This window comes from Garra rufa, chromosome 11 (genome assembly GCF_049309525.1).
Source record: "Garra rufa chromosome 11, GarRuf1.0, whole genome shotgun sequence".
NCBI lineage: Eukaryota > Metazoa > Chordata > Actinopteri > Cypriniformes > Cyprinidae > Garra > Garra rufa.
In genome coordinates, this window is record NC_133371.1 from 31,633,712 (window position 1) to 31,661,153 (window position 27,442).

Here is a 27,442-nt window from a genome sequence, read left to right on the forward strand (position 1 = left end):
ATATATATATATATATATATATATATATATATATATATATATAAAGAATAGACTGTGGTTAAAATTTAATAAGAACAGAATAAAAAATTTTTAAAAATTAGTTTGAGATTTTGAAAAAAAAAAAAGTTCAATAAATCTGAAAACGGAACTAACCAACTACAATTGTGGTTAAAAAAAATAAAATTAAATAGTAAAACTATTAAAAGATTATTTAAATTAAAAAATATTTAAAATAAATATAAAATAAAAAATTATATTCTGGATTTTTATAACCAAACTTTCACTAAATCTACAGTGTCTGAAAACTGAACTAAACAATAAATTTACTGATGGGATGTCACAATCATTTTTTTTAAAAGAGAGACATAAAATGATAGACTGTGTTAAAAATGATGAAATAAAAGAAAAAAAATAGCAAAACTATTTGAAAAAAAAAAAGTAAAATAAAAATATTTAAAAGAAATATATAAAACAAAAACAAAAAAATATTAATTCAGGATTGTGACAACCAAACTTTCATTAAAAGTACAGTGTCTGAAAACTGAACTAAACAACTAATTTACTGATAGAAAGTCACAATCTTATTTGTTTTTTAAGAGAGAGATAAAATGACAGACTACAATTTAAAAAATAGGGGAAGTAAAACTATTACAAAAATCATTTAAAATAAAAATATTTAGGCGAGACACTGCAGGTGAATAGGGTAAAAAAAATTAATAGTTATTATGACCTTGCTTACCCAGTTGATTGATTACATTGATAATTGCAAACATTTTTTGTATTACAAGTTTTCTAAAATGTTACATTTAAATATGCAAATGAGGCATTATTTAATGAAATATGTGCTAATTTGCATACCTTTCTAGAACAAAAATCTAAACACCGGATAAAGTCAGTTTCAAAATTCTTGTTTAATTTATTTGACATATTAGAGTCAAATGTTTTTACAGAGGGGATTTTGGGTATCTCATTTTGTCACTCCATAATTCAGAAAAAAAACCAAGCAAATTATATATGAACAAATCCCTCTGTAAAAACCTTCAGGATATAGACAAAAATAAAAATGTAAAGTTTTGTGTGTGTAAGTGCTACTGAAGTGGAGATTTATGGCTCAGTGTAGGACAAAAAGAACTCATTTTGAGAAAACGGCCTTTAAAAATATGTATTGTGATTGAAATCTATTGACACAAATAGATGCTATAGGTGCTATAAAAAAACACTTAGTGTCTTTTGGATGTTTTCTTCCCACTAGTCTAAAAAAAAACACTTTATGAAAAGCCAAAAAGCCCAAAATCTCAAATTTGACAGGTGCATGAAAAACAGCATTTTTGCCTGCAGTGTCTCCCCTTAAGAGAGACATAAAATGATAGACTGTGGTTAAAAAACAAAACAAGAAAAGAATAATAATAAAACTATTATAAAATCCTTTAAAATCTAAATATTTAAAATACAAATATAAAAAATAAAAATAAAAATGTTTTTTTTCAGGATTTTGACAACCAAACTTTCATTAAATCTACAGTGTCTGAAAACTGAACTAAATAACTAATTTACTGATGGGACGTCACAATTTTATTTTATTTTTAAAAGAGAGAAATAAAATTATAGATTGTGGTTAAACAATAAAATAAGAAAATTAAAAAAAAAAAAAAAAAAGTAAAACTATTAAAAAATCCTTTTAAATATAAATATTTAAAATACAAATAATGATTTTGACAACCAAACTTTCATTAAATCTACATAATAAAATGATAGACCACCGTTTTAAAAAAAAAGAAGAAAATTAGAAAAGGGAAAAAAAGTAAAACTTTAAAAAAAACATTTAAAATAAAAATATTTAAGAAAAAATATAAAACAAAAACCAAACTTTTGTCAACCCAACTTTTATTAAATCTACAGTGTTTGAAAACTGAACTAAACAACTAATTTACTGATGGGATGTCACAATCTAATTCTTTGTTTTTAAAGAGATGTTGTAGCGGTTCAAATAAGAAATAAGAATTCCTTATGCTGCAGGTGCATAGAGCCAAAAAAATACTTGGAATCAAACAGAAAAATGGCTAACTGTAAACTAAATCCAATGCAGGCTGAAAAACTAAACATTATGTCTGTTTTGCTAGACTTTTTGGATTCATTGTGCAGTTAGCCATTTTTCTATTTTATACTTTTTTAAAGAGAGACATGAAATAAGAAAAAATAAGAAAAACAAAAACTATTTAAAAAATAATTTAAATATTTAAGATAAAAATATTAAAAATAAATTCAGGATTTTGGCACCTAAACTTACATTAAATCTACAGTGTCTAAAAAAATGAATTGAATAGTAAATTTATTTAAGGGATGTCACGCTTTTTTTTTATACTCTTATGACTTTATTTTGCCATGTTGGAGCAGACACATTTCATTTGACAGAAATGTGGTTAAAATAAAATAAATAAAAAATTCAATAAATATAATAAAAAACAAACAAATATGATTTAAAACTTGTTCTCACAAGCGGATCTGGCCGGTGGAGAGGGCACTGGTGATCCACAACAAATCGAGAGTCTTGAAGGGCACCAGCACAAAGCTAACGTTGGCCGCCAGGTTTTTGGCACTCTCTGGGTACATGAAGTGGTGTGTGGTACGGCTGCCGGCATCCTCTTCGTACCCTACAGTGGGAGCCAGGTTCATCCTGGAACACACAGATCCAATTGAATTAGACCGTGAAAACGCTCCCTCGCTTTCACTCAAACAAACCCTATTACTTTGGCATTTCATTTATTTCCCCATGATGGAGTAAAGCGAACAAACGAAAAGCGCATTCAGGTTGACATCAAGCGGCTAAAAAAAGCAGACAGCGAGAAACATTGCCATTCATTGCAATTATACACAAAATAATAACCAGGGAATTATTCAAAGCTCTCCTTTGTGTTCCACAGATAAAAATCACAAGGGTTGAAAAAAGACACGATTTTAATTTTTGGGTGAGCTATTCCTTTAAATCAGACTGCAAGAGACAAGCAAGATGATGGAAAATGGGTGTGGATCAGACCGCAGACAGGGTCGGTGTCTATTCAGGAGACACGTCGGTTTCCCCGATGGATGTCAGAGCTTCCATTTCACAGCTCATGTCCTCTCAACAAAATGCTCCGATTAGAAAAAACTGCCTCCATTTCTCATTCAATCTGTATTCTACATTCCCTCGGATCCAGAAATCTACCTTACATCACCAAGGTTTTGCAACACTAGTATCTCAAGCTTGTATTCAGACAGCAGGATTTAAAAGCTTTAGATGTAATAGTCCTAGATATTTTAATGCAAAACAACAAATGTGCATATTCATCTCTCTCTCTCACTTTATCTTCTGAAGACTCAAAGCTTTTCTCAAAAGCAAGTGGCATTACGAATCAAATCTCAAGCATTTTTGCTTTTATATCATCATATATCTCTAAAGAGCAAGACTTGAACTGGAAGCCACAATACTCATTTACAATAAAGATTTTTTTATTATTATTTGAAGTACAATAAGGCTTTATTATTCTGGTTAAAATAAAATATTGTTCTCACTAAAAATTCACACTAGTATGTAATACAGAAGGATTTATGCTACAAGAATGCTCCCTTGTATTGTTTACTCAATATAATAAAAATTGTTTCAGCCAATGGAAACTTATATGAGCTAATAAACAGTAACAGCAAACTCATTTTGACTGAGGCAGAAAGCTCAAACCATCTCTTAAATGGTGTCAAAATGAAAGCAGACAGCAGTTAAACAAATAAAGAGACGAGGAGACAGCTGCTGTGGGGCAGAAGAAAGAGATGGATACGGAGGAGGACGGGATTAATTTAAGATCTCAGAGCTGAATCAATAAAGACTTGACTGAAATAGCACCTCAATTTATACCTCAGTCTCTCCCAGCTGCTCCGTCTGTCTGATCTCGACTAAACATAGACTGTTCTTCAACGTCTCCCCCAGGCCATTATTTTACTCTTTTCTTTAAGCAGCAATACGCACATTCTGCCCTTTTCCATGTTCATTCAACTGAAACCTGCAATTGCAAATGTCAATCCAGCATATCTGACTGTGATCAGTGTTCCAGAAAACAGAGCTGTTATTGCATGCTAAAACTAAGACAAATGCTGCTGATTTAAAAACATCTTTATAAGGTAAATATTAATATATTGATATGGCTAAAATGTGGATTTATAAAAGGTCTTCACTCTTTAGAGCTCTAGCTATTCTGTTGGTTACTCAACTGATTCCTTAAATGGTTTGAAACATGCAGCGTTATTCTATGTGTTCACGTAATTTCAAATAAATCAGAAAGATAGCCAATTTTAAATAGCCAATCGCATTCCGTTTATATCACATCCTGGGCCAGAGCCATTGAGCTCGGTAAAGCCACATTTGACAGTGTATAGCAGCCACAATCTCATCCATATCGCTATAAAAATATAGCATTCTGTGTAGAATTGAAATGGATCTGATATGTTTTATCATCTGCGCTGAATCCCGCAAATGATCTGCTCCGAGTTATGTCTCTGGACCAGAGCAGATTGTGTGTGCGCTGCAGCGGTTTACTTTCGCCCCAATGGAAAGCATATTTACATTGTCTGAATCGTTCCCTATCCCCTATATAATGCAAAATACTAAAAATACTAATTCCATGAACAAGTGACCAATTTCAGCCGCAGCCACAGGGGGCGGGACGCTTCGGATTCTAGAGAGCATTTGATTGGACAGAAAGTTTGATGGGTAGCTGAAGTGCACTCAAATGTCATCAAAATCGTTGATTCATATTGGTGGAAGTTTGAGAATGTAAGTTTTGAATGGATATATGCATATATCTTGCAAATTTTGACATAGTTTTGGAGCACACTAGCTTACAGATAACCTTAAGGCTAACATATTCATACTAAAAAACAAAAACTTCAATTTTGATTTCATGGGGACTTTAAAGCTGCATTACGTAACTTTTTTTGATGAAAAATTATCCAAATCAATTATTGGGCAAGTGCAAAACCAATCAGTGTTCAAAGTAGCCTGATTCACAACAGTAAGCTTATAATATTTTTTAGAATTTGAGTGGTTTGGGTCTTTTGTCTTTGCGTCATTACGTCACATCTGTATATAAAGAAGGAGTCCCTCTAGTAGGTTTATATGCTGGATGTGGCGGATCATTTAAAGCCTCTTCTTACAGCAGCTGGAATAATTAAACAAGTTATTTTAGAACAAGGAGGTCTAGGGCCGTTCACGTCACGTCTTTTGCATGCTCAAGTTCATTATTTCAAATGTAGACGCGCGGTATGCGCGCTCATAATGGAAGCAGCACGCTCATTTTTTTCCAGGCGCGTCAGAGCCACATTGAGATAAAAACATCTCAACTTTTTCAGAATTGCGCAAGCGCAACACAGGTCATGTGACAAGAACCAACCAATCAGCGTCAGCCTTACCCTTAATAACATTAAAAGCACAGCCAAGTTGGAGGAACAGCTTATCACAGCTGTACAGGAATAACCATTTTTTAAATAAATTTAATATGCAGAGCTACTGCAAACGATTTTTAATGCTGGAAATCCATTTATCCTTTGCTGAAACTTCCGCGTCTTCATGGATCATGGTTGCTTAGCAATGGCAGACGCCATGGGAGTGCAGCTACAGAGCGGTTTGGAAAAAAGGAGAAAGCAGCGTGCCTAGCGTTTTCCACACATTTTTAGGTGCGACACAAGGAACAGCCCCCTAAGGTGGTTAAAAACAATTTCTTTCAATGACATTCGAATTGTATGACAACTGGAAATCTACAGATAATGCTAATACACACTACGTTGATGTTGTTAACAAGAACAATTTGAGAACAAAGCAAAACAATAACAATTTGCCCTGTTTGACGTGATCTGAGCTAACTTTGCAATTGTTAGTTTTAATCACCATTTGTAGCACAATTAATTTCAAAACTTTCTTTTAGTTGGTCAGAACAAAAGCGCCAGACATGTTACTTACTAGTTTACATGACATTTTTGGGTGAAACTTCTTATCTTGGACATACTTCTAAGACATAGTATCATAGTAATTCCAAAGTACAGTGAATATCCACACTAAAACATTAGATTCATTCGCGCTGGAGCCGTGCCGATTCACAAACCACATAAAGCAGATAAATCTACGGGTGGGGGAAAGATCGATTCACATTTGACAAAAATCTATTTTATAGTTAATATAATAATAATAGACTAGCCCTAAAAATAATAACATGTTGCTGTTTTGTTCTGACAACATCAACTATTAGAGTAAGAAAAACAAATACACACTGTCCCATTTTCAGCGAGGGGAAGTAATTATTGATCTTTTGTTATTATGGGAAGTAGGCATGCACCCAAATTAAAATACTGGTGCATGTGATGTCCATTGCGCACAAAAAATGTGATGGAAAAACTGTGAATCGTGATTAAAAAAATAGAAAAATCATAAATCGTTTTTGAATCGAATCGTGACCCCAAGAATCGATATGAATCGAATCGCTGTATGTCGACGCGCTGCCCACAAGGCTATTGGCGCCGACTAAAATGTGTTTCTAAGATGAACGAAAGTCTCACAGGCTTGGAACGAGATGAGTGAATAATGACAGAATTTTCATTTTTGGGTGAAATATCCCTTTAAATCTGCAAATTTGGAGCAGGTCTATCCAATTGTTCAACCAATGGAAAATGATTATGGAAGTGTTAAAGAAACCTGTTTGAAAAATCATTTTTGTAATTTTCTAGAAGTACAGAAATTAAAACTTCACCTTTATTTCTAATTCTAACAAAATAAAAACTAAAATAAAATAAAAAACACTGCAGAATAATATAAACCCCACAAAACCAAATTACAGTGTTAAATTAAAACCTACTTTGAAAACATAAAACTATTTTGGCACCAATTTAATTTGCATTAATTTGCATAGTTTTTAGTTTCAAAACAAGACCAAATCATTTTCATTATCTTTGATTATGTAGTTCAAATCATTTGAAAGACTATTTTCTTTTCCTCCTCCTTTTCCAGTGGCATTTCAAGACTCACCTCATAATGAAGTCGTGGCCGTCAATCACTGGACCGTATCCTGCCCCACGGAGGTTGCCCGAATTCCCCACAACGGCACAGCGCAGACAGCGGGCAGGGTCCCACGAACCGTATGGGGAACAGCCTGGAATGACCTTGAACAGCCTCTGTAGAACTTGCTGGATGTTGTGGGGTTTGAATTGAGGCTGCAACATCTGTACAAGGCCCAGAGGGAAGAGAAGAGAGGGAGGAAGAGAGCGAAAGAAAGAAACTAACATAAGGTTGGGCAGTTATCTTTTAACTTCAAACCATCTGCACACCTGCCTGTGCACACATGCATACTAAAATAAACATCCAGGCAACCAATTAGCCGCTCAAGCCCTCTTCTGTGATAAATAGAAAAAAAAAAAGATCCAAAAGAACACACGTTCTGAAAACCAAGACTAGACCTAAAATCTTTTCTTTTGTATTTTTTGGGCATTCCTCCATGACATGGCTTCCTTCCAAGCAACCCACTTCGCTATCTTTCGCTTAACTTCACACAGAGGAATTACATCAGTCCAATGTACAGTAAACTCAAAAGTTTATATACACCTTGCAGAGTCTGCAAAATGTTAATTATTTTACCAAAATAAGAGGGATCATACAAAAAAATGTTTTATTTAGTACTGACCTGAATAAGATATTTCACAAAAAAGACGTTTACATATAGCTCACAAGAAAAAATAATTGTTAAATTTATAAAAATAATCCACATGAGGTTATGAGTTCCTCGGTTTTTCAGCATTTTTGTGTATTTGAACCTTTTCCAACAATGACTGTATGATTTTGAGATCCATCTCTTCACACTGAGGACAACTGAAAGACTCACATGCAACTATTAAAGAAGGTTTAAACACTCACTAATGCTTCAGAAGGAAACATGATGCATTAAGAGCCAGGGGGTGAAAACTTTTGGAATTTGAAGGTCAGGGTAAATGTAACTTATATTGTATTTTGGGGAAAAAGTAAGTATCTTCTGTAGCTTCAAAAGGGCAGTACTACATGAAAAAAAAAATATTTAGGCTAAGTAGTAAAATGTACACATTCTTATTCCTTTCAAAAGTTTACATCCCTTGGTCATTTTTATAAATTAAATATAATAAATATAAACTATTATTTTTTCTTGTGGACTATATCTAAACGTCTTTTATGTGAAATATCTTATTCAGGTCAGTATTAAATAAAAAATAACATGCATTGCATTCTATATGATCCCTCTTGTTTTGGTCAAATAATTAACATTTTGAAAATTCTAAAAGGTGTATGTTTTTAATAATTATGCCCAAAAACAATTAACAATTAGAAAACCCCCGCATTTTAACAGCACATACATCTTCCTCAGAAAATGTAAAATTCAGTAGTTTCCATAAGTGCAAGCATGCTCTCAACCTTCATCCCAAAATCTTTCTGCTTCTTTTGCTTAATGCAGTCCAGCACCCTCCCTGCTTTTAATTCACTCTAAGCAAATATTACAGACTTAAACTTTTCAGCTGACACACTTTTTTTATCAGACATTACTCATGTTCTTTTTAATAAAAACGCCCTCTGCGCTTCCTGTTGATTAAACATGATGCATAAGCACAACTGCAGAGCGCGCCAACCTCTCTCATTTAAAGGTGAGAAGCACAACAAAATTAGGTCTCTTTTAATTAAGGACAGCATGAGTTCATATGCGACAGTTTTGCAACCATTTCATTTTGCTTTTCAATTAAGTTAAAAGCATCTCACGAAAACCGAACCGCATGAACTGAAAGAGTTTCTAAAACTAAAAGCATCAGTGAGTAACCAGAAGATCACTTACCACCCACCAGTAGTACACGTCTGAAGGCAGCTGGATGTTGTCCCGAATCCAGACAGGCGAGATGTCCGGGTCATAGTTCTCATCGAACCAGTCGGAAACACCAGGGTCGCCTACGCACCGAGAGCAGGCACATGTCTTTTGCTGGGAGCTCTCAGCCGGGATGACCCGGTGGGAACCGGCGTAGCTGGGCACTAGCTTGACCCTGCGTGACTCTTCCCATCCTGGTGGTTCCAAGTAAGGCAAGCCAGCTCCTCCTCTCAGGGAGAACGAGAAGAAGAGCGAGGTGAGGAACAGGAGGGCCAAGGATCCCAAGACCACGCAGAAGCGAAGGGAGCATCGCATGCCACCACGTTCTCCTGCTGCCGCCACTGCGGGTCCACCTCCAACGGGCACCCAGGGTCTCAGCTCACCCGTCCTCTGAGCTCGCGCCCATGCCGCCCAACCCCAACCCCATCCCAAGCTGAAGCGTCCTTCTCGCTGCGGAGGCACAGACGGCATGCGCCCGCCCCACTGCCATGAACCGGCCCCTGCCACCGTGCCCAACCTGGACTCAGTACTACTCGGCGTACTGAGCGACAAAATCTTTAAACCCGAAAGTGTGTGAATCTCACAAAACCATGCGCCTGTGAACTGCCACCGCTGATCTCCAGTCTGTCAGTCTTCCCTTTCAATGTGTCACCGCTGCCGTGGAGCCTTTTACCACTCTTTATTTTCGCTCTTCTCCCCCTACACTATGGGATCTCCTCCAGCTCTCTCTTTCACGCTTTTGAACTGTCTATACTGCCACGGTTCAAACACACACCAGTCTTTCGCCTCTAAAAATCAGTCTGCTTGTAGGCGTGTGTGTGATCGGCTCTATTCTCCCTGCAGTGACAGTTGGAGGAATAGCCCCCTCTGTGGTTTTGACATCTCAGTGCCAGACAAGCTAGGCTGTCATCCGTGTCTGTTCCATTACAGACACGATGAGTCCAAGTTTGTCACTGTAATCCGGTTTGTCCGCGTCCGTACGCTCCGTCTAGCGAACCACCATGCCGAACTTCACAGCCAGAGGTAGAAAAGGGTGGAGCTTTCTCACAGACTTGTAATGAAACTCTTTTGCAGACATCTTGAATAGCTCTACAACACTTTTACCATCTCATTCATTCTGTGGTAGTTGCCTTTCCTGTGCGTTACTTTAATCGCAAGACACTGTGCTTGGTCTTTACGGTGTCTTCAATGAAATAAGGTTCACTCCCAACTGTGGGATCTGAACATTCCAGTCTAGATAAGCACTTTAGGACATTCTGCTATTATAGTTTGATTATTTGAGCACTTTGACTCTCTCCAGGTCAGTGCATAATAAAAATGAACCAAATAAAAATGGGAACAAAAGATAATTAAAGAATCACGGCTCAAGCACAAAAAGGGATTTGAGCTGCAAGGAGCTGGATTAAGGAAAAACACAAAGAAAAACTGGTATCAATCTATCTGATGCACTTCTAACACTGCATCTGTCTAGCAGCTAGTGGAGTATGCGATCGGCCGAGTGCATGTGAATGTGTTGCGTCGCAGGACTCGCTTGCCAATTTCACAATGACAGCTCTTAACGGAATTGGTGAGGTGGAGAACTCGGATTTCAACAAGGCAATGTGCCCTGACCTGCTGTTGTCCTGTAATCTCCAAATCTATAATCTCTGGGATGCTGCTGCTGCGGCTGGCCCACCTGTGTGAGCTCTCTTTCTCTATGCCAGTTTGCTGCCAGAGAAAACCAGTCAGTCCAAGAGAGTGCAGCGCATCAGGATGGTGGTGAAATCCAGCTTCTGGTGTCTACAGCTGCTCGATTCAGGGCGACTTTCCAACTACAGGGAAACAGAAAGTGTAGAATTATGTAGTGCATATCAAATTAGTGATTTAATTCATAATGCTTTTATTATGAGCTACTTTTTTTTAATGATTTATGAAGTGAAGTGGGAGAGGGTGATGGGATTGGAAAAGGTCCGCGAGCTAGGACTAGAACTCGGGAACTGGCACTACATGTCGGTACACTCCCAACGAGGCGATAGGGCTGACTATAAGCTATTTTCATCCCCACTTTTTTTAGTAATTCTAAGACAGATTTTCATATCCAAATTTTCAAAGAACTGGCAAAAACACTGAACATTGGCATGCAAAATTAAAAACAAATATTTCACACTGCTACATGCCAAAACACAAAACCAGTCATTGAGATTTATACATCAGATCTGGAATCTGACTGTGCAAAAAACAAAAATCAAAATATTGAGAAAATTCAAAAGTTGTCCAACTTAAGTTCTCAGCAATGCATATTACTGATAAAAAAAACAAGTTTAATATATTTATGATGGGAAATTTACAAAATATCTTTGTGGAACATGATCTTTACTTAATATCCTAATGATTTTTGGCACAAAAGATCATTTTGACCCACACAATGTCCACTGAACATGTGAACTCCTTTGTTCAAAAGAGCATTTTTAGATCAAGAACTGCTATTGTTAAAGCAAAAGGGAAACAAACTAAATACATTTTAGTCCAACTTGAATAAAGTTTAACCTGATATGATTTGCAAAAGAAAAATATTAAACCAAACTAGAAAAAAATAGATGCATTTCACTAGCAACCTCAGACTTCTGGATACCACAGTAGTGTGTTTTTCACAACACAATTAATCGGCTATATTGGCAGCATTGAACGTAAACAATGCCACTGAACTGAACAAAACTTGCATATTTTCCTGATTATTGCTGCTGAAAATGACCAGTTATTGCCATGTTTTGGGCTGTACTAATCGGTCAGACCGGGAGAAACATTTGGAGTAGGCCTACTATAGACTGCCAAAAGTCATAACACATTAAGGAGAAGTGTGAAAACACTGCCTGAGAAACAAAAGGCGTTTGTGGTTGACCAAACTGATTTCCAGGGCAATAATCTTGACAACATTCATGTTTGTTTTTATCATTTCCAACCAGGCAGGTAAAACATTAGGCTAATATCTTAATTAATACTGCTCAAACGTATCTTTACCTCCTATTAACTTTAGTTTGTCAAAGTATTCCGCCCTTTCCTGATTACGAAGTCCTTCTCTATATGATTTAGCAGCTTCCACACATTTTTTCCATGGTTTAGACAGCATAAATTAGCAGAACAACATAGTCAGTAGTAGATTAACTGTGCGTTAGTACATTGACATAAGCGCGAACCCTCTATAGGTAGTGTATGAGAAACAAAATAAAAAGAAAAGCAGCATAGCAATGTAAATAAGCATGTAAACATCACTAGTTTCTGCTCATATACTTGTCAATTCTTTTCTGCTTGTAATATTTTCAATATACTTGCAAAGTAGTTTCTCCCTCCAATTCATATGTTATTCTCCAGTCCTTTTTCCCCACTCTATATTGGAAAGATATCAGCAAAGATGTTGAAAATGAAAAGTAATTCGCTGACTTTTCATCTGTCCCTCACACACATTTTGTGAAGGCACCACAGTTGAAGTGTTTCTATCTTTGGGTCTCTCTTGTGACCCCCGATTTCTGTTGAACATTCTCTGTAGAGCATCTGCTGAGCTAAATTACCAGAGCTGAATATGTGGAGCACACACGCCAGTTTAGGCACCTTAGAAGAACATTAACTTCACAGCTTTCACAAAATAACACCAGCCAATTTGTTCATGCTTGCATATTTTAATTACCACATTCATTTGGATGCACGTTTGAAATAAATACTCAAAAGCTATAGCTCTGACAGCAACGCACTAATGTTTTAAACATATCTGTTCGTTGCCAACAGTTCAATCACGGGTTTAGAAGAGGATATCGACATATCAAACAAACAGGTGGCTCTTGCTGCTTTCAGTGTGGCCGCAGATTAAATTCACGCGATTGTGATTGCATGCGTGGGTGAGTCGCTCGAGATCACATAATGCTCTCCCCTTCCATTCCAATTAGAAAAACTAATTTCAGATTCCATTTTCTCTCCGGCAGCTGTAAATGCCTGCTTCTTTGATTGAGACGTTCTCATCCTTAACACTCTACTTCTTTTTAGACGCCCACAGTTTGAAGAGAGAGACGGCGAAAAAGGCGGAAGGCGCAGTTTAATAGTCTTTATTTCTGCTACATCGTTCATGTTTTTGATTGTTTCTCTTACCAGTATTGACGTAATGCGACGGGAGCGCGATCAGGTTTGACGTTCTGAAAAACGTGAACGCGCCCAACTTTCGACTTTTATGTGCTCGCATCATCTTTGACTGTTTTTTTTTCCGAGTGTCATGGCAGACGTCCAAATCCCGTTTCATTTTATAAATATTACTCTTTTTGTGTCACGGAATGTAGTTTTAAGAGGTTTTCATGCGAGAATGTACTTGTTTATAGTTCAAATATGCAGTTTGTTAATAAAGATAACGTCTTAAATTTTTTATATTATAAACGCAATATCACACTCAAGTCTACTCGTGTACACACAATCTCAAGTCTACTCGTGTGATATTGCTCATATATATATATATATATATATATATAAATAAGCCAAAATGTTGTCGTTAAGACTTATCGTATAATTATTCAACGACATCCGACAACATGAAAAAAAATTACAGTATGGTTTGTCTACATAGTGTTGAAACTATGGTTACCTCATTATTTTAGTCAGCTCTAACATGTAAACTTTTGTGGATAATGAAAAGTAATTCTTAGCTAGTTCTGAATTTTTATTGTTACTTTCACATTTTTATTCATTGTTCTTTATCCACCTTTTTCAAAATGGGCGGTCTTTTGTGAAAAGTATGGGTCTGGCTTCCGCTCTCATCTGCATCCAGCTATTTTTAGCTGTGCAAAACAGCACATTTTGCTGATTGATATTACAAATTGGTGTGTCTTACCATGTTATTTTGATATATTATCTTAATTATGAACACATTGGTTTGCAGTGCAAAAAGATTTATTGTTTACATTGTTATTCTTCTCCTTATTTCATTAATATATTAGCGGCACTGAACGTAAACAATGTCACTGAACTCGCATATTTGTCTGATTGTTGCAGCTGAAAATGTTCAATTACTGTCATGTTTTGTGCTATGCTAATCGGCCCAGGAAAAAACCTTTGGAGTACTATTGACTGCTAAAAAGTAACAAATCAAGAAGAAGAGTGCAAAAAACTGAACCAGGATTTCCGGGGCAAGAATTTTGGCAACATTAATGTTTGTTCTAATCATTTCCAGTCAGGTAGGTGAAATATTAGGCTAATGTCTTAACTAATACTGCTTGTTCATATCTTTACCACTTATTAACTTTAGTTCGTCAAAATATTGTGCCCCTTTCCTGCTTGCTAAGTCCTTCTCTATATGATTTAGCAGCTTCCACACATTTTTTCTGTGGTTTTAATTAGACAATTAGCAGAACAAACGTATTCAGTAGTTCATAAACCATGCTGTTGTTTACATCCGAGTATCACCAATATGACCGCGCATCCCGATAACTGACCAAATCGTGATGTAAGTGCAAACCCTTTATAGCTGATAAATCATATCACTGTAAAAAATGACTGTGAATTTAATGGTAAAAAAAAAACTGTAAAAATGCTACGGTAAAAACCTGTGATATGGTTAACGGTAAGTTCCCCTTCTATATATGGTGAAAAACTGTGTTGGACATTGCATGTAATTTTACGGCAGTATACCGTTTTTTTGAAGTGAAAAAGAACGTAAAATTTACAGTGAATAACCGTAAATTGACATTCCCAGAATTCCCTGTGTTTCATTTTTTTTATTTGACGTTTTTTGTGGAAATAACTTTTTCTTCTTAGATTTTTCTTGGCAGTTTTGTACATTAGGGTTATATGTTACATATAATGCTGTTAAATTAATGTTTTTTGCATTAAATCAGTTGTATGTGTGTTACCATGATGGTGTTTAGTGTTTGTGTGAATGACACTGTGCACCTTATATGCTATTATTTAAAATCTCCTTGTGATGGGCTTTGGTTCATCATGTGACGTTGTCATCACCACCTGCTTTTGGTGGTTATCAGTGTATTACGAAGGTACAAAACAGATTTCAGTACTTCAAAAGGTTGGTACATCACCATTATATCAGTTAAAAAAAAAAATCAGAAATTACGGTATTTACCTGTATATTTAAGTGAAAACCGTAAAATGTAAAACATTGCTACCGTATTTTTTACGGCTTTTTTTTTTTTACAGTGTATCTTACTTCTGCATTAAAGAAAAAGGTGGATACATGCTTTAAAATGAACATAATTGAACTGATTGCAATGTGCTATTTTTGTTTACATAATTTTATGAACATATATGCCGCTTTTGTAATGTAAAAATGGCAGGAGAGCATAGTTGAGTGTCTCAGGACCAGCATATAAGTGTGAAGCACCTCTATAGCACTGTCTAAAAAAAGTATGGAAGTCAGCACACCATATATATAGGCTATAAAATCTCAAATGAAAGGCAAAATCCTCTTAAAGCTGAATTATGCTCCTAGTCTATTCAATTCATGCTTCATTTTCTCACCAAGCATCACATCCTCCTACCCCATCCAATATCTCAAAATGACAGTCTTCTCATTTATAAAGCCATCAGCACACAGTTGCTAGACTCACAACAAACAGCAGATTTGAGATATGTAACCATTATTATTTGCATTATTTGGTCAACACATCACAGTTGCGCTCAAAACATTGGCACTGATATTTCTGACTCCATACATATACAAACGCACATTTGTAATACATTCTCTAGGACGAATTCAAACGATAACGCTATAACCAAATTCTCAGTTTCTTTCGTCTTCAGCCGTACACAGGTATCACACACAAAAACATCCACTGACCTTAGCTTACTCTTTCTTTCCCTCTCTCTTTTGTTGTTCGGTCGCTTTTAGTGGGTCTTGACCAATGTGCCTGCTCAGCAAGGGTGAGCCGAACACTGTAGAGTGGGTGTCTGAGTTGCCTTGGCAACGAAACCTCACAGCTGGCTGCAATGGAAATGTAATTGAAAGAGAAGAGCAGACATTCACATACTGGGTGGGCTTGCATTCTCTCCGACTCAATGCTGGACAGGTTGCTCTTACATATTCAACAGTCCACGGCTCCAATTTTGCGCTGTCTATGATCAGATTGGAAGCAGGGATGAAAAACGATGCCTGTCCAGTGACTCTAGGGTTAACGTGCTGACAAAACATGCACTCTCTCTCAGCTGAGGATTAATCTAATCATAAAATAGTCATTTTCAACGGCTTGGCCCTAAGGCTTAATCTAATTTCATGTTTAATGGATTAAACCCTTTTAAAGCTGGATACATTATTGCTTGTTAGGCCTCTCTTGGGAAAAAAGTATGATTATCGTGTCATTTTTTTTTTTTTTCGTTTTAAAAAGTAGACTAAATTTATGATTTAGCTATTTTAATCAACATTTTCTTTGAGTGTAATCTGGTGTCAGCTGATGCATGCAAGTATCTTCTATTGCTACCGAAGGGCAATACTAAATAGAAAAAAAAAATATTTCAACAAAATAAGAAAAATTTGGACATCTTCATCATGTTCAAAAGTTTTCACACCCTGGCTCTTAATGCATTGTGTTTCCTTCTGGAGCATCAGTGAATGTTTGAACCTTTTTAAAAGTTGTGTTTGAGTCCATCAGTTGTCCTCAGTTTGAAAAGATGGACCTCAAAATCATACAGTCACTGCTGGAAAGGGTTAAAATGTGCAAAAGATCAGAAAACTGAAGAATCTGCAGGACCTGGAGGATTTTTCTAAAGAACAGTGCTAAGATTAACTGTTAAGGGGCTCATGAACAACCATCACAAAACAAAACGAAAAAACAGTCGTAGATCATGCAGGTAACCACACATAGTATTAAGAACAAAGGGTTCCCAAACTTTTGAAGGCTTTTTTTTAGTCTTGTGGACTATATGTTACATATTTTATGTAAAATATCTTACTCAGGACAGTACTAAATACAAAATAACATGCATTTTGTATGACCTCTCTTATTTAGTTAACATTATTCACACAGATTCTGCAAGGGGTTCCCAAACTGTCGCATACCATCAATCATTCTTTAGATCTATTCTCTCAGAATTTATTCTCTAGATAAATAATCCAAAACTGTGGTCATGACAGTATATTGCAGCGTTCACAATACTGAAACTTTTAAACCAAAGTGCTTTAGGCAACTTTAATTTAATGTCTCATAACTTTCTCTGAGTCACACTAATCGCAAAAACTATAACCTTTCAATCCACTTGAGCTTTGAGCCTCAAACTAAAGTGACGGAAAATGAAATGAGAGATGCCTGCGTCTCTAATCAAATTTCAAGTCTCAAATTCATTTTATGTATAGCCTTCAGCTTCAGCCGTGTTTATTTCCCATTCTGCCTCTCAGAAAATACAGACTAGCACTTTTTTATCATTCTTTTTTTGTTTTGTCTTACTTTATACCCTCTCAAGGGAAAAATTAAATAAATTTAGCCTTGTGCACCTAACATGAAAGTAAAACTGGATATAACCTCAGGTGCTATTTTGACTCATCCAAACGAGTTTCTGCCTGATTAACTTAATGTCACAATTATCTTGGGCATAGATACAAAGCATCTGCTTACCAAATTTATAATAATCTAACATAAAAACATTTTAAGCAATCTGATTTGACAGACATCAGAATTACTTCCAAACACTTCCTTTTCTTTCTTTTAACTCTGAGAATGTATTTCATATCCATGCTAATTGGGACACTGCCCTGAGGAGGCAATGAATCAGTTAACAGCACAGCTAAGCAATCCATACCCATGAATTGTGCCCAAAGGCAATGAGTTAATATGCCCTGATGAGTTGCATTCTCCTGGAGCAACTGTTGACCCTTCATCATGCCTTTCTTCACAAACCAGATCCACAGGGGATGCTACCAGTCAGCCATGATAAGCCATAGACACATCTCTACAATGCTGAGGAAAACATCCCTCGTGCAACTCAAAGGCCTGGGAAATTTTGTAGCTCTCAATCTTAGAATGTAAATCATCTAAGAGAAGCAGAAAACACATCATGCAGCAATAGGAGTTCAAAACGCTTGTATAGGAGTGACAGGAGAGATCTGTTTATTACAGCAGCGATGGATGGTACAGTCACCATGCCTTATTCTCGCATAATCTGCCTCACCAGAAATTTGTGTTTGTGTGCCGTGGGAGCTCTTAACAGCTGCAGCTGCCCAAGTGTCTGACTCAGCACCCCCATCTCTGCTTCAGGCTCTAAAAGCCAGTGTGTGTGTGTGTGTGTGTGTGTGTGTGTGTGTGTGTGTAAGCTTCTATTCAGGAACATTGAGTTTGATTTCTGGCATCAGCAGAGGTGGAGCAAGTGACCTATCAATATTGTAAATATTGGCTGATGGAAAATAAGAAATAACTGAACAAGGCTTATGCTTAAAATAAGTCAAATATGTGACCACAAAACCAGTCATAAGGGTCAATTTTTTGAAATTGAGATTTATACATTAATATTTGGCTGAGATACAAGTACAACTATTTAAAAATCTGGAATCTGAGGGTGCAAAAACCTCAAAATACTGAGAAAATCACCTTTAAAGTTGTTCAAATTAAGTTCTTAGCTATGCTTATTACTAATCAAAAGTTTTCATGTATTTTCATTAAGAAGTTTACAAAATATCTTCATGGAACTTGATCTTCACTTAATATCCTAATGATTTTTGATATAAAAGAAATGAGCTGATGGAACATGACAAAATTTACACAAGGAACAATTTTGAAAATCAAATCTTAAATACCTCAATATTTGCTTCTGAGGAAATTTTAGTTTCTTCTATGTTTTTCTGCTTATAGGGAAAGATGTAGGCTACAAGTGGTATTTTCAAATTAATAGCAAATGTCAAAATATCATTTATTGTACCTGACATACCTAAATGTGTGTGTGTGACAGAGATAGAGAGAGTTGTTTACTTTACTTTTTTAAACTAGTCTTCCCATTTACGCCATTATATCGTTCGACTGATTCGCAACCGCGCAGAACACAAGGGGCGGGATTTATCGCATGAACCAATCACAGCCGAAAATAACCAGTCATATCCAATCAAAATCGCGAGGCGAGAAAAACGAGGACTCCTGCTGTAACTTTGTATTTTGGAATATTCCCGTTGTTTTTTTGTCTAACGAATTACTTTCTCATCCAATATTTTGAGGAGACACAGCCTCCCTTAACTCCTCGGAGGAAACGCCCCTGAGGTATACACTACCAGTTAAGTTTTTGAACAGTAAGATTTTTTATGTTTTTTTAATGAATTATCTTCTGCCTGCATTTATTTTAACCAAGGTACAAAAACTTATTTCTGTGATTTCAAAGCTGAATTTAATCATTACTCCAGTTAAATGATCCTTCATGAATCAATCTAATATTCTGATTTGCTGCTCAAAAAACATTTACTATTATTATTGTTGAAAAGTAGAAATTCAGGTTTCTTTGATGAATAGAAAGTTCAGAAGCATTTATCTGAAATAGAAATCTTATGTAACATTATCATCACTTTTCATCAATTAAAGCATCCTTGTGATAATTTCTATAATTCCAAAAAAAAAAGGTTTTGCTTGAATGATATAGTGTATAATGTTACAAAAGCTTTTTATTTCAGATAAATGTTGATCTTTTGGTCTTTGTATCCACCAAAGAATCCCGGAAAAAGTGTGCTTAACTGTTTTAAATATTGGTAATAATAAATGCATATTAGAATGATTTCTGAAGGATCATGTGACACTGAAGACTGGAGTAATGATGCTAAAAATTTACATTTTAAAATATATTCAAATAGAAAACAGTTATTTTAAATAGTACAAATAAATAACAATATTACTGCTTTTGCTCTATTTTAGATCAAATAAATGCTTGGTGAGCAGAAGAGAATTATAATAATTATAATCATTTTAATAGTGACCTAATCAATGCAGTGATTTAAACAATGAAACTTTCAAGCTGAACTTTTAAATCTTACCTAAAGCCCACAAAGGAATACAACATGTGGTCAGCTTGACCTCAATTACCCGCTTCTCACTGACCTTGTCTCCGTTGCGCAGGTTTGACGCCTCACATCTCCCGCTGTTTCCCTGTAGCATATTCATGAATTATCCATGCATCTGTGGCTGTACCTCATATCTACTTCTCTATCTACAGTATCTCTTTCTGTTTGGCAAGTACAGAAAAAGATGTTCTTTCAGCCTCCTGTGGCTATTTTCTGAATCCTACTTCTCCATTCTCTCAATCACTCTTTCTTTCAGTGCCGTCCTCTTTTAATGATGTTTTTCATCACTTTCCCTGTGTGACAAAGTATTTCTTCTCCTGTGCTCAAAAATGTCTCTCTCTCCCTCACTCATCCAGTAGAGATCCTCTCAGGCCACCTAGACTGGGGCCAGATGCCAAGGCCTGTCGCAGAGCCCATCGATCGAGAGGAAAACCAGGGGCAACGCTGGCTCCGGAACACCAGAGCAGAAGCCCTTGTTGCTGGCACAGTTAACCCTTACCTCACCACCGCACTGAAACGCTATATCCGGATGTCATGAAAGTGCTGCATTGACAGATTAAACAGCTGAACGTCTTATCATACCTTTCCTAAATCTGTCAATTTTCAAAATTAAAATAAACCCCAGAGCTACTTTGTTAACATTTGGATTAATTTACAATTAGTAAATGAGGTAAGCTACAGTTGTGTGTGCTTGCTCAAAGTCACACTGCAATAATCTAATCAATCTAATGTGCTTAACCCTCATGTTGTGTTTCAGTCATTTTTTCCAGAAAATGCTACGTAATGTTATCGCATTGGACTAAAACTCACTGACTTTACTCACAGATGGTATATCAACTGATTTTCTTTTATCTTTTTACACTTACAGTGTTCAAAAAATTGCTTAGAAATGTAACATTTTGCTATATTATTACCAAATATTGGATTAAATTTTTTAGTGACTTGTTTTCTTTTATTTAACATAGTTTCTGAGTGAACATTGCCACAATTATCCACAAATTATGATAATTTTGTACTTTTCTTTAATTTTCCCACATTTTTACACTTGTGTGAATTGTTTTATTTTGAGCAGCATGACCAGCCTACAAAAGTTCTTATACATTTCTTATTATGCTACATTATTACCAAATATTGGATTCAATCTACTTTTTGAATTGTTTTCTTTTAAGTAGCACTGTTTTTGTATGAACATTGCCAAAATTATACACATATTAGAGTATAACGTATACACATTATATACATGATAATGTTTGTACTTTTTTTGGGGGATTTTCCCACATTTTTACGCTTCTGGTGATCCTGGTCAAACATGACAAACCTACAAAAAATTGCTTATACATTTCTCAAAATGCTATTTTATTACCAAATACTGGATTCAATCTTCTTATTGACTAGTTCTCTTTTAATTAGCACAGTTTTTGAGTGAATATTGTCAAATTTATCCACAAATTATAACGATTTTTGTACTTTTTGGGAATTTTCCACATTTTTTCCACATCTGGTGTTCCTGGTCAAACATGACCAGCCTAAAAAAATTGCTTGTACATGTCTTGTTATGCTATATTATTAACAAATATTGGATTAAGGCTTCTTATTCATTAGTTTTCTTTTAATTACCACAGTTTTTGAGTGAATGTTGCTGAAATTATCCATAAATTATCATTTTTGTACTTTTTTTGGGTGATTTTCCCAAAAAATTCCTGGTCAAACCTGACCAGCCTAACAAAAAATGTTTGTAAATTTCTCATTATGTTATATTATTATCAAATATTGAATTCAATCTTCTTTTTGACTTGTTTTCTTTTTAAATAGCACAGTTTTTGATTGAACATACATTGCCAAAACTGTCTACAAATTCTGATAATTTTTATACCTTTTTAGGGGTTTCCCTACATTTATAGACTTCTGGTGTTCCTGGTGAAAACTGACCAGCCTACAAAAAAAATCACATATAAATCCCTCATTATGCTATATTATTACCAAATGTTGGATTCAATCTTTTTTTGAATTGTTTTCTTTTAAGTAGCATGACCAACCTACAAATATTGCTTATAATTTTCTCATTATGCTATATTATTACCATATTATTGTTTTCTTTTAAATAGCACAGTTTATGAGTGAACATTGCCAAAATTATACACAAATTATGATAATATTTGTACTTTTTTGGATTTTCCAGCATTTTTACACTACTGGTGTTCCTGGTCAAACATGACCAGGCTACAAAAATTGCTTGTAAATCTTTTTGCTGTCTAGTTTTATTTTAATTACTGTTTTTGAGTGAATATTGTCAAAATTATCCACAAATTATTATCATTTTGGTACTTTTTTTTGGGTGATTTTCCAATCTTTTTACACTTCTAGTGCTCCTGGCCAAAAATGACTAACCTACAAAAGAAAAATCACTTATAAATCTCTTATTATGCTATATTTTTACCAAATATTGGATTCAATTTTCCTCTTGAATTTTACACTCCTGGTGACCACCAGCCTACAAAAATTGCTTGTTAATGTCTTTATTGGATTCTTATTAACCAGTTTTATTCACTTTTTAAGTGAATACTGCCAAAATTGTCAACTAACTATTATCAATTTGGTACTTTTTTGGGGATTTTCCCATCTTTATAAACTTCTGGTGCTCCTGGCCAAAAATGACCAGCCTACAAAAAATGCTTATAAATTTCGAATTATGCTATATTATTACCAAATATTGGATGCAATCTTCTTATTGACTTGTTTTATTTTAATTAGTCCAGTTTTTGAGTGAACATTTCCAAAATTATCGACAAATTGTGTTTTTTACTCAAAAACTAAGGTGCATAAGTTTAGATCAATAAGGCCTATAACCAATTTGTCCCGAAAAGAAATAAAAAACATGTATTAATTGAAAGAAAACAAGTTAACCAAAAGACTGAATGCAGTATTTGGTGATAATGTATCATAATGAAAGATTTAAAGGCAATTTTTAAATGGCCAGTCATTTTGGAGAGGGTTTTTAGCACAGCACAAGGGTTAAATAGCGAAAGCTGAGTGTGTCATGTTTTCTTCCTGTCTAGGCTGAACTCAAAAGATTTGGACTGTTACTGTTTGTAAAAACCATTCGATTTTCAGTGATCTGATATGATGAGCATCTGAAAGTAAAGTCTTCCATCTGTTTGGGTTTGGGAGCAGGTCTCTCAGGGAAAAAGAAACCCAGAGAACTCATGCATGCACCACACACACACACACACACACACACACACACACACACACACACACACACACACACACACACACACGTTGGGTTTACATGTTTTATGGGGACATTCCATAGGCGTAATGGTTTTTATACTGTAAAAACCGTACTTTCTATCGCCCTACACCTACCCTACACCTAAACCTAGCCCTCACAGGAGATTGTGCATACTTTTACTTCATCAAAAAAACTCATTGTGCATGATTTATAAGCCTGTTTCCTCATGGGGACCTGAGAAATGTCCCCACAAGGTCAAAATCTACTGGTATTCCTATCCTTGTGGGGACATTTGGTCTAGAGTGCGGATCGGGCCGCATTTTTCTGTCCGAGCCCGGCCCGCGTCCGACAGAGCAGTAACCGAGCCCGACCCGAACCCGACAGGCATTAAGATATTTATGTCCGAGCCCGATCCCAGCCCGACACAGTTAAAATCTTTTTTTTTCTCATACTAATGACACGTGCAGTTTTTTGTGTGGAAAGCCCGCTTTTATTAAGCAACTGTAGGAAGGCGTTCGGAAATGTCAACAGATGAGCGCATCAGTGCACACGGGGGAAAAAGCGCTGTTATAACACAGGCGCACTATCGCGTTGATGTAACCGAGCCCGACCCGAACCCGAGCATCCTTTCTAAATATCTGTCCGAACCCGGCCCGGCCCGTCGGGTTCCGTCGGGTACCGTCGGGCTCGGCTCGGGTATCCATCCTCTAATTTGGTCCCCACAACGTGATGAATACCAGGTACACACACACACACACACACACACACACACACACACAGGAATACAGATCTACAGACAACTCCAGTTTGTTCAGCAGCAGGTGCCCTATTTGTTATTTTCCGTACAATCCATGGGATTTCCAAATTAAGACACACACATTACTGTAAATTCTTGCAAGTGTTGTAACTATAAATGCTGAGTTGAGCCATTTAGGTAGATAGAAGTGAATTTCAGGTAACCCTGCTGTCACACTTCTGAGAATTAACCAATTTGAGTCTCTGATACAAAAAGGTTTCCCATAGTGTAACCTATTTAAATGCTCTCATATGTGACTCTTTGACAGCGTGCTCGCTCTGTACGCAGTGTTAACCTAGTTAAGGCTAAGTCAGCAGGACTTTTGCTGGCTCCTGAAATTCCCCAGGTACTATGTTAGCCTAGTTACAGAAGATGATGAACATCTGTCAAATGAAGCAGTTGCTCGAACAGTCTATCTCAATACGCAAAGTCCTCTCTCTTACACCTTGGTGACATTTGAATAGCTCAAACTGTATTTGCAACTCAAGGACATGCGTGTTTAAGAAACACATCCGTTGATTAAAATATTCAATGCAATGATTTATTCATTATATGGTTTCAGCACTGAGTCGCTGTGCATAATGTCGCAGCAGATATAATAAGAAATAGATGGTCTTCTCTTATGCCTTGGGAAAAATTAGACTGGATGTCTAACTCATATTTAACTCAACTTGAGCTTGGCCGTTTGCTCTGTGGATTGATAGGGAGCTGCAAAACAGATTTATTTTGACTGCTTGTGTCTTTTTTGTGAGGTTGGTAGATTATTGAAGTATCTTTTACAATATACTATTTTAGTCTTTCTCATCCAAAGTTTTATGTTAATTCAATGTGTTACTTGATGTTTCTTGTAATTACTTGTGAGATTTGCTAGCAGTGTTTTAAAGTAAATCCATCACTAATATAAACAAAAACTTTGCCCAAAAGAGATCCTCATTACCAGAGTCATACATAGCAAACAGCAACTGTCCTCTCAAATTCTGTCTCAGAAAAGAGACCAATTAGCAAAGGGCAAACTTAATGTCGTGACAGAATCCGAAATTAATTAAGAGTGTTGCGGCAGAGGCTGTTTCACATTTTTACAGCGAGATATTAAATGATATAACTGTTAAAGCACCACAAAATGGTCTCAAACATTACAGAAAAAGAGCCATCTGCAGTCTAAAATGGCAAACGTTATTTTTGTGTTATATGTAACTAAAAATGAAATACTAATACATACACTAAAATGTAAATAAACGTTAAAGAGTTAGGACCTAAAATTGAGTATAAATGATCATTTAGATTTATTAACATGTAATAATTTAAAAAAAGTTAATGGGTGCAGCTTATTTGATAGACATAAGATGAATTAAAAACATATTTCTAGTTTACACTACCAGTCAAAAGTTTTTGAACAGTAGCTCTTCTGCTCACCAAGCCTGCATTTATTTTATCCATAGTACAGTAAAAATGTATTTTTTTTTTTTTTACTTTTTAAAATAACTGTTTTCTATTTGAATATATTTAAAATGTAATTTTTTCGGTGATTTCAAAGCTAAATTTTTAGTATCATTAGTCCAGTCACATGATCATTCAGAAATCATTCTAATATTCTGCTCAAAAAGCATTTATTATTATTATTGTGTTGAAATCAGCTGAGTATAATTTTTTCAGGTTTCTTTGATGAATAGAAAGTTCAGAAGAACACCATTTATCGGAAATATAAATGTCTTTATCATCACTTTTGATCAATTTAAAGCATCCTTGCTAAATAAAAGTATTAAATTCTATAAAAAAATAAAATAAAATAAAAATTATACTGACTGAATGGTATAGTATATTATGTTACAAAAGCTTTTTATTTCAAATAAATGCTGATGTTTGGATCTTTCTATTCATTAAAGAATCTTGAAAAAAATTACTCAACAGTTCTAAATATTGATAATAAAAAAATGTTTCTTCAACAGCAAATCAGCATGTTAAAATGATTTTCGAAGAATCATGATTGATACAAATTTAGCTTTGATCACAGGAATAAATTACATGTTATAATATATTCAAATAGAAAGCAGTTATTTTAAATAGTAAATATATTTCACAATATTACTGCTTTTGCTGTACTTTAAATTAAAAAAATGCTGATTGGTGAGCAGAAACAAAAATCTTACTGTTCAAAAACTTTTGACTGGTGGTGTATATCTAGCTTAATAACCGCTAATAACATTAGTTCATATGTAATAAATGATCTAACCTTGTAGTTCTTTGGTGAAAATGGCATAGACATGAATGTATTAAAATCTTTAAAGCACATGGTTTATTAATACACAAGTGACATTAAAATACCAACACAGTCATGTTAAATATGTTAAGTTATAGTGATTCTACTCAGTCTGTAAAATGGAAAAGAAAACCTGCACTTTTCCCAAAAGCTTTCCTGAGAAAAGCAAAATAGGATGGGTTAATAGATCTTTAACACATATTTGTTCTTTCTGGACAACATCCTGCTTATCTACTTTCACTTTATTGAGTTTACATCTGCATCTTTAGAGTTGAGCTGTGTCTACCCTACACAAACTGCATAGGAATGAGACAAAGACTTGATTAGGTCACCCCATCACATCAACCCCAAGAAAATTCTTTAACACCCCTCTTTCTCTCCTGTATCTAAGCAACGCTGGCAGATCGGTAAGGGTGGGTTCAGAGCGGAATGAGACCCTCACATAAATGAGATGGGTTCGGACACAAAGGGGCAAGCCCGGGTCCCTCTTGAGTGCCTCTATGCAAGATGCGGGTCAGGGACCACTCTAGCTTCACAATCTGGGACTAACTGCTTTAAAAATAAAAAAAGGAGGGGTGAGACAATAATGGACTGAAAACCACATAAGCACTGACCACAACAGGTTACATTCCACCCAATAGACACAAATGACACATTTTATGCTGCTCATGCTTTCCTTACCTTGCAGTGCCTCTTAGGATGCATAAGCCTTCATCATGGTGTATGCTTTAAGCAGGGGCAGTTTTTGCTTGTGAAGACATCCACTTGACCTCCTCTCTGGAATGTAAATTTCTGCAGACTGTTGTGGATGTTGCACTAAATGAGCAGCATTCAGCTTCCATATGATTATTCACATCAATTCTCTGTCGGTGGTCGTTTCCAGCGTCCACGTAGTATGCTGATGCAGATGTGCACTAGGATTTTGTCCTGCTGTCCGGTATTTGATCGTCTCTAAGCCCTTGGATAATGTGCAACAATGTAATTCTCACAATGCTGCGTGTAGTCCGTGTGTGTTGCCCCCCCTCAACAAGACACCCTCACCCCATATTCTCCAATCGCGTTTTAAAGTCTACTGGGATGTGTAGTTCTTTTAACGACTTGGCACTAAACCGCAAACAGTTGTTTTGTATGTCACGCTTATTTAAGCGACTAACCCAATACATTTTTTTCTTATGCATTTATATACACAATTCCTGAAAAGTGGTGTGATGTGGTGTCAGGTGTTGCGTGCGAGACCGGCGCCTTTTTGTACTACATTTCCCATGATGCATTTGGA

General features: G+C 35.7%; 1 protein-coding gene across 1 annotated transcript in view; it reads right to left on the reverse strand.

The window, feature by feature from the left end:
• st3gal2 (ST3 beta-galactoside alpha-2,3-sialyltransferase 2) overlaps positions 1-27,163 on the reverse strand; it is a 35,599-nt gene extending 8,436 nt beyond the window's left edge. The window contains exons 1-4 of the mRNA XM_073850619.1: positions 26,848-27,163; positions 8,865-10,702; positions 7,043-7,236; positions 2,495-2,674 (exon numbers count right to left, since the gene is read on the reverse strand). Coding sequence (XP_073706720.1) covers positions 2,495-2,674; positions 7,043-7,236; positions 8,865-9,362 — 872 coding nt within the window. The 5' untranslated portion in view covers positions 9,363-10,702; positions 26,848-27,163. The remainder of the gene's footprint in view (positions 1-2,494; positions 2,675-7,042; positions 7,237-8,864; positions 10,703-26,847) is intronic.
• Between the last annotated feature and the right edge of the window lie 279 nt (positions 27,164-27,442).